At 47.7% G+C, this 8225-nt stretch overlaps 1 protein-coding gene across 1 annotated transcript; it reads right to left on the minus strand.

Annotated features, from left to right (window-relative positions):
- Window positions 1-2772: 2772 nt before the first annotated feature.
- LOC131010000 (uncharacterized) lies at window positions 2773-4911 on the minus strand. Its single transcript, XM_057937397.1, has 5 exons — window positions 4797-4911; window positions 3980-4722; window positions 3409-3888; window positions 3241-3309; window positions 2773-2961 (listed from the first exon to the last, which is right to left on the minus strand). The coding sequence occupies exons 1-5, from the start codon at window positions 4894-4896 to the stop codon at window positions 2773-2775; spliced, it is 1581 nt and encodes a 526-aa protein (XP_057793380.1). The 5' UTR covers window positions 4897-4911.
- Window positions 4912-8225: the final 3314 nt, after the last annotated feature.

Raw genomic sequence — 8225 nt, forward strand, 5'->3', positions numbered from 1 at the left:
ATAAATACAAAAACTGCTTCTTAGCAGGCCAAAGGGAAAACAAGCATCAGGGATGGACGTCTCTCTTTCCACGATCCAACACTACGAGTTCTTCTTCGTGGCTGGGACACGCTCACCTCTTAGATCTACTTCAACTTCACTTTGTGTCTGCAGAATACCAAGAAAAACAACAAGTCAGAATGCCAAAAAAAAAAAAGAAATACAGAAGAGGAACAAACCAAGGGTCAGATCTGAGGAACCAACGCTCAAATCTGAGGAATCAACGCTCAAATCAGGGAAGTCAACGTCTAGATCTGGGAAGCCTGGTTATAAAACACTCAAGCAAGGGAACTCCACTCGTTACAACCACGAAGTTAGAGATCTACACCAGAAGCACAGGGGAAAAGGCGGAGACTTCAGGGATGTGAGTGTTTAGAGGGGAAATTCCCTTACCTGAGTGCCTTACAACCGATCTAGGGAGGCAAAACACCAACAGAATCCAGGGTTGGAAGGATCGGAAGAGGATATATATAGAGGCGATACCGGGCTTAAGAAATGGGCTAAGGGGTAATGGGCCCGCATGAGCTTATGGGCCGGAGAAGGGAGTAAGAAATAATTGGGCCAACATGTTCATAACAGAGTATTGCACATGTCACCAGAGGGGGGAGTAGGGTGTATACCCGTAGGTCCCAATTTTTAAATTCAAAAATTGCTTCTCAGCAGGATTAGGGCAAACCAGAGGAATTACGCTCCACCAGAGTAGAGGGGTCATGCTCAACCAGAACAGAGGTTGCTGACAATCGTAAGCCGCGAAAGTTGGTTGTGCCGCCCGGGCCCTCCATGCTCCGCGCAGAGATAGCACTTAATCATAAGCCGCGAAAGTTGGTTGCACCCCCCGGGTTTTCCATGCTCCGCGCAGAGGTTGCTTTAACCGTAAGCCACGAAAGTTGGTGGCACCCCCCGGGTCCTCCATGCTCCGTGCAGGGTGTTCTTTCAATCGTAAGCCGCGAAAGTTGGTCGTGCCAACCGGGCCTTCCATGCTCCGCGCAGAGGTGGCACATAATCGTAAGCCGCGAAAGTTGGTTACACCCCCCGGGTCTTCCATGCTCCGCGCAGAGGTTGTCCTTAACCGTAAGTCACGAGAGGTGGTGTGCACCCCCCGGGTCTGCCAAGCCTCGTGCAGGGTGTCCACTTAACCGTAAGCCATGGAAGGTGGTGTGCATCCCCCGGGTCTGCCAAACTCCGTGCAGGGTGGACCTTTAACCGTAAGCCACGAAAGTTGGTCGCACCCTCCGGGTCTTCCATGCTCCGTGCAGGGGGTTACTATTCAATCGTAAGCCGCGAAAGTTGGTCGCGCCATCCGGGCCTTCCATGCTCCGCGCAGAGGTGGCACATAATCATAAGCCGCGAAAGTTGGTTACACCCCCCGGGTCCTCCATGCTCCGCGCAGAGGTTGTCCTTAACCGTAAGTCACGAGAGGTGGTGTGCACCCCCCGGGTCTGCCAAGCCTCGTGCAGGGTGTTCATTTAATCGTAAGCCGTGAAAGTTGGTCGTGCCAGCCGGGCCTTCCATGCTCCACGCAGAGGGTTACTATTTAATCGTAAGCCGTGAAAGTTGGTCGTGCCAGCCGGGCCTTCCATGCTCCACGCAGAGGGTTACTATTTAATCGTAAGCCGTGAAAGTTGGTCGTGCCAGCCGGGCCTTCCATGCTCCACGCAGAGGGTTACTATTTAATCGTAAGCCGTGAAAGTTGGTCGTGCCAGCCGGGCCTTCCATGCTCCACGCAGAGGGTTACTATTTAATCGTAAGCCGTGAAAGTTGGTCGTGCCAGCCGGGCCTTCCATGCTCCACGCAGAGGGTTACTATTTAATCGTAAGCCGCGAAAGTTGGTTGCACCCTCCGGGTCTTCCATGCTCCGCGCAGAGTGTGCAAACTTGAATGGGAGGCAGCTTGGATGGGAAGCAGCGCGGATGGGAAGCAGCTTGGAAGGGAAGCACGAAATCGCCAGCAAAGAAATCAACCAAATCCTCGTCAGAGGAGGCGGTGAAATCCTTTTCAGAGAAGTCAACCAAATCCTCGTCAGAGGAGGCGGTGAAATCCTTTCCAGAGGAATCAACCAAATCCTCGTCAGAGGAGGCGGTGAAATCCTTCCTAGAAGAATTAACCAAATCCTCGCCAGAGGAGTCGTCACAATCCTCGCCAGAGGAGTCATCACAATCCTCGCCAGAGGAGTCATCTCAATCCTCGCCAGAGGAGTCATCTCAATCCTCGCCAGAGGAGTCGTCACAATCCTCGCCCGAGGAGTCATCTCAATCCTCGCCAGAGGAGTCATCTCAATCCTCGCCAGAGGAGTCGTCACAATCCTCGCCAGAGGAGTCATCACAATCCTCGCCAGAGGAGTCATCTCAATCCTCGCCAGAGGAGTCGTCACAATCCTCGCCCGAGGAGTCATCACAATCCTCGCCAGAGGAGTCATCTCAATCCGCAGAAAAGGAGTCATCACAAGAAATTAAAGCAATTCCAAGGGAGGGGATTAGAGAAGCATCAACAACAATCATAATAAACCAATTCAAATCAACGGGGGAAAGACGGAAATATAAGCCCCACCTCAACAGGCAGCGAAAACAACACAAATAACAGAGACAAAAGAAGCAAGGAGGGGAACGAAATTTCACTAAAGCACGCGCAAGAAGCAAAGCTGTACATCAAAAACCGGCGGTAAGTGTTTAATTGGTACAAATTAAAGAGTTACAAAATTCTCTTTTGGTAAAGTCAGGAGAGAAAGGGGAAACATCAAGAGGGAGGAACAGGGGCAGCTTGGGTAACAGCAGAGGAGACGGGAGCAGAGGCAGAGGGAGCCCTGGAAGGAACACCACTTGCAGAAGCATGACCCGAAATGATTTTCTCTGAGAACACGGGCAACAGGCCAGTCTCCTTCGCTTGGGGAAGACGAACTCCCAAATCCAACAACGGTGCAGCCTCCTGCACATACAGATCCTCATTCTGATACAGGTTGAACAGCTGTTCCACCGCGGCAGAGGAAGAGGCAGAGTCGATGAAGGCAGAAGCCGCTAAGTCAGAGGGCAGGGGAGGCTCCAGGCCGAACTGAGAAAATGTTCGAGAACTCTCGCCAGAGGGATCCCGCAGCCGGTTCACAAAGCGCGCCAGGGTAGCAGAGAACGCAGGCGCATATATGGGAGCAGAAGGTAGCAAGTCAGATCCAATCCCAAGAGAAAAATAGGGAATGGCTTTCTCTAGCACCGGGTACCACCACTCTGGCTTCTCTGGAGAATGCTCAGGGATCCCCATCCGCTTATTTATCTCCTCATCCTGGAGATTATCCATCAGGGCTTTGAAATTCAAAGTGGCAAGTTGCTCCGGGGTGGCCCCCGCCATCTCCAATGCCTTGGAAGCTGTTTGCTCTATCACATAAGCAAAGAGGGGTCCAAAATCCGCCAAGTACTCGGGAGTCTTTTTGAAAGCCTCCAGAGTACCTTCCAGCATCAACCCCAGGAAGTGTTGACCCCGCGGAGACAAGAAATACTCCAGGCGTTGATCTCGAGCCCCCAGAACGAACGCGCGGTTCTGAGCTTCCACAAGTATCCTCTTCCAACCCCGCCTGGCTTCCCTGTAGTCTCTTTCATAACCAGCTTTGAACCTGGCTAAGCTTTCGTGGCTCTCCTTTGTGGCTCTCGACAACTCGGAGGCCAAGGACGCTCTCTCCACCTCCACCTGAGCTAATTTATCTTTCAAATCAGCGATCTCCGCTTCAGCTTTACTCAGACGCTCTACTACCCCGGCGACATCATCATCACGCTTGGCGATGTCCGCCTGTTCCTTCTCCCGTTCTTTCTCAGCCATCTCGTAGTCATGGAGGCACTTAATAGCCCCCCACATCCCCGACTCCACCTGCAAGAAGATAAAAGGGGTTCCGACAAAACCGTAAAAAGGTTAGTAATTTAAAAAAAATTCTTAATAAGGAGCATAAGATGCAGGATACCTGAAGAGCCAACCGGCAGAGCTGAGTAGCTAAAGCCGGTCGGGTCAGCTTCACCATTTTCTCTTGGTCCTTCGAGTGGACACGAGCTATCAAGGCGTCAATCAATTCCTGCCCCGATAAACTCGAAATCGGCCCAGGAACAAGATCCTCTGGTTCGTCAGTCGAGGGCACCACAGCTTTGCCCTTACCCTTTCCACCGGCAGAGGGGAGAGCCTTGGAACTACCAGCTGACTTCTTCGCTGGCCCTTTGCCTTTGTCCCCAGCAGGAGTGAGAATCTTCACACCACCAGCAGACCTCCTCGCTGGCTCTGAGGACTTGCCAGCCTTTTTTAGGCCCTCCTGTCTCTCCTTCTCACCCACAGAGATCAGGGAACCTCTCTTCCTCTTCTTCGTAAGATCAGCAAGGGTGGCATCGGGAGCCGAATCAGGTGAAGGAATCTCATCGGTGATATCCACGACTTGGACATCTTCTTCACGGGTGCCAGCGGCATCACCAGCACTGGAGTGCCTCCCCCTGTGAACAAGAGCACCCGCATCAACTTCCTCCGCATCAAAGGGGCGCGAGGCTTCCACATTCCCCTCTGGGATCTCAACTACAGGGGGAATAGGGATCAGTTCGGACCCAGCAGGTTGCTCTGAGGGACTTGTTCCGGAAGCAGAACCGCCCGAGCCATGTGCTCCGCGGCCAGCAAGAGAAGGGGTGTCAGGCAAATTGTCCCCACATTTCGATCTCCAAGACATATCTGCAAACCAAAATTTTACACCATTAAAAGCAGGGTAACAAGAGCTAATGTATTTTCTAATGTATATTTTTTACCTATTGATCTCTCTGGATACAGGGGAAACAGACCATTATATGCCAGAGAGGAATTGTTCTCGGCCAGGTACCTACAGTCTAGAGGGTGGGCCTTATTCATAGCATTAAGGTGAGCTATAATATTCTGGTCACGAGTAGAAGGGACTTCGGAAGAGGCTGGTTTATAAGTAGTGCGATTTGTATGCCATTCCAGCTCCGAAGCACCATAATCGCGCCAGTTGCCGAAAGGGGTGCGCACATAACAATAATATTTCAGGAAACCCTTATCGAAAGAATTCAGAGAGGAAAGGAAGGTGGTAGGATATTTCGGGTGAGCAGCAAAGCTATACAGGGGATTGCCCTGCATGCGGAGAGTCTGGGTCTGACAGAACAATTTAGCGGTGTCCCCAACACCGTGAGCTCGGCACAAAACGTGAAAGGCATATAATCTCCGAATGGCAGAAGGAGCGACTTGAAAAAAGGGGATGTGAAAATAGTTACAAACATCAACCAGCAGAATAGGAGGAGGGAGTCTCAAACCAGCATCTATTTGAGCTTTCCAAACAACTATCACCTTGGGATGACGAAGGCTCTCAGGAGGCGTTGAATCCTTACAAAAGGCCTCGAATTTTAAACCATCAGGACGCCTACATTTGCTTTTCAATTTTTCCACCTCTGCGACACTAAGGCGGGATGGAGGAATACGTTTGGGGGGTAGGCGGGGCTTTTTCCCTTTTCTCCTAGGTGGAGAAGGAGGAGGTGCAGTTTGAGATTCGTCAGAAGTAGAGGGGGAAGGAAGATTTTCAGGATCTGTCCGCGTTGGGGAGGAAGATGAAGGGTCTTGGGCAGAAGGAGAGGGCGAGCGAGAGGGTTGAGGGGCGGAGGTGCAGGCCATGATGGGAGATGCCAACCCTAGGGTTTCTAGCACGCTCAATCAGAGCACCAACAGTTATACCACTACACTACGATTAAATACAAAATTGCAGTGAAGAGGATACGCGAGTTACCTAGACCGAAAAAAGATGGACGGTAAAACCTGGAGCAGAAGGGTCGTGGGAGAATGCCGGAACAATGAGGAAATCGCCGAAAAATGCAGAAAATTCGCTCGGAAAACTTGGAGAAGAAGAATAGTGAAAAAAGGGGAGTTCGAATCGGCTAAGTAAGATTGTACGCGGGTAACCACCAGCACGCGGGATGAACGGCACGTGGCATAAGGAAGAAATCAACGGATGGGAATTTATACGGAAAGGCGAAAGGACGCAAAAGTTTAAAAAGTAACCTCGGGTACGGGGAAAATACTGTAGACTGGGCAGACATTTAATGCGGATGACGTCATCCACGCGGGCGAATCCTCTGACTAGTTGCACCTCTCCAGAGTGAACTAGCCAGACCAGGGAGCGGGAGTAACAAAAATGCCAGAGAACAATTTACAGGGTCTCTTTTTACTCTCATAATGTCAAAATGTCAAAATGCTTATGTCTTTATGATTTACAGGGGCCAAGGAAAATAACAAAGCTTTGATGCTGATAACACACCACTGGTTGAACGCGAAGAATACCCGGTTCAACCAGACTAGAGGGGGGAGTGGTTGGTGAGGAGCAATATATGCAGAGTAGGGAGAGAGTACAAATCAGAGGAACCACTCTCATCAGAGGAGCCGTATGGGTCAGAAGAACCATTTATACCAGAAGGATTTCATCCATCAGAGGAATGACTCTAGCCAGAGGAGTCATCCGCACCAGAGAAGTCATGCTTGACAGAGGAGCCCTCTCCTCCAGAGAAATCATCCGCGCCGGAAAAGTCACCATCGTCAGGGAGGTCATCGTCACCAGAAAAGTTAACTCCATCAGAGAAGTCACTACCGCCAGAGGAGACGCCCTTGCCAGAGAAGACGTGTTTACCAGAGGAGTCCCTCATGCCAGAGATGTCAATATCACCAGAGAAGACGCCTTCGCCAGAGAAGACATTTCCATCAGAGGAGCCAATAAACGCGCGGGAAGGTCTCCCGCGTATTATCGAAATTACCAACGTACCCTTTCACCACGCAGGACGCATGTACCGAAGATGTTTTTACTATTTTACCCCTCCGCTTGTAAATCTATAAATAGGGTCCGAGCTCGTGTATTATTGCTTACGCTATCTCATATTTTCGAATACTGCAGTTGTTTTCTCTCTTGAGCAAGGTTCCCGATCAACTCTTTTTACTCTTTCCAGCCTTCTCGACTAGGTAGAATTTTACGTTTCCTTTCATAGATTTAGGTGTTGGTTCCGTAAACACCAATTGTATATGTTCACGAACGTTCAACGAAAAAATTCGTTGAACATGGCGTGAATAAATCATGTCCGTTAGATTAGATAAGATCAATGGATGAGATTACTTCTCTCTTCTTTCTTACATTTAGGCCTTTTTCATTGAACCTAACCCTATATATTACTACATTATTTGTGAGAACGGGAGAACCATCAAATCTAATGCATCCACTGTAAAAATTAATACATTCGCTGTTAAAATTAATGCACTAAAAAAATTTAAAAAAAAATGCTCTCTTCAGGATTCGAACCCAGAATCTGTATTCATCCAACAAGATGATGCATCCACCGTAGATCTTGATGATCGAATGGCTGAAAATGGTTCTCCGGTCTTCTTTTATTTATGGTTCTTTCTTGAACCTCTCCCTATATATATATATATATATATATATATATATATATATATATATATATATATATATATATTCTCAAATCGATTATTTTGGGTACACCCACGACTCTCAAAATGCACAGTATTATCACGAGTATTCATATTATAATTTTGAAGCGAGCTCAGACTCTATTACTTATTCAATCCGTCTCATTAATAACATCTCAATTATTATATTGGGATGTCTCTCATATATTTTTTAATAAAAAATTAATTATCAAGTTCCTTATTAACAGTGGGTTCAGCCTCAACCCACTAAGTATTATGGTTGCACTTCTCTCTCTCTCTCTCTCTCTCTCTCTCTCTCTCTCTATATATATATATATATATATATATATATGTAATATTCGACCATTCTACTGTGGGTGAATAAAAACCTCGAGAGCTCGTTGGCGTTGGTTAAAAAATGTCGTCGACGCATCGTCTTTCACCGTGTTGTGATGGTTGTTAGAAACTTTAATTTCAAACGAATTTTTCATGCAATTAGTTAAGTAATTAGCATAAAATAATCCTTAAATATCTTCAATCAATTCACATTATATATAAATTATACTTTTCTTAATTTTTCTGTACTTAAAAGTAGCGGGATATATTACTAATAAGGGAGTATTATTCTTACTATGATAACAATAATAATTATTTTCTTAGTGATTTGCACGCAATCTGAATTTCGGTACCAAGATATATGGATATTAAATGTTAATAAGTATTTATGACAAATATTTTCATTGTCAATTGTTAAATCAAAA

Source organism: Salvia miltiorrhiza, chromosome 1 (assembly GCF_028751815.1).
Source record: "Salvia miltiorrhiza cultivar Shanhuang (shh) chromosome 1, IMPLAD_Smil_shh, whole genome shotgun sequence".
NCBI lineage: Eukaryota > Viridiplantae > Streptophyta > Magnoliopsida > Lamiales > Lamiaceae > Salvia > Salvia miltiorrhiza.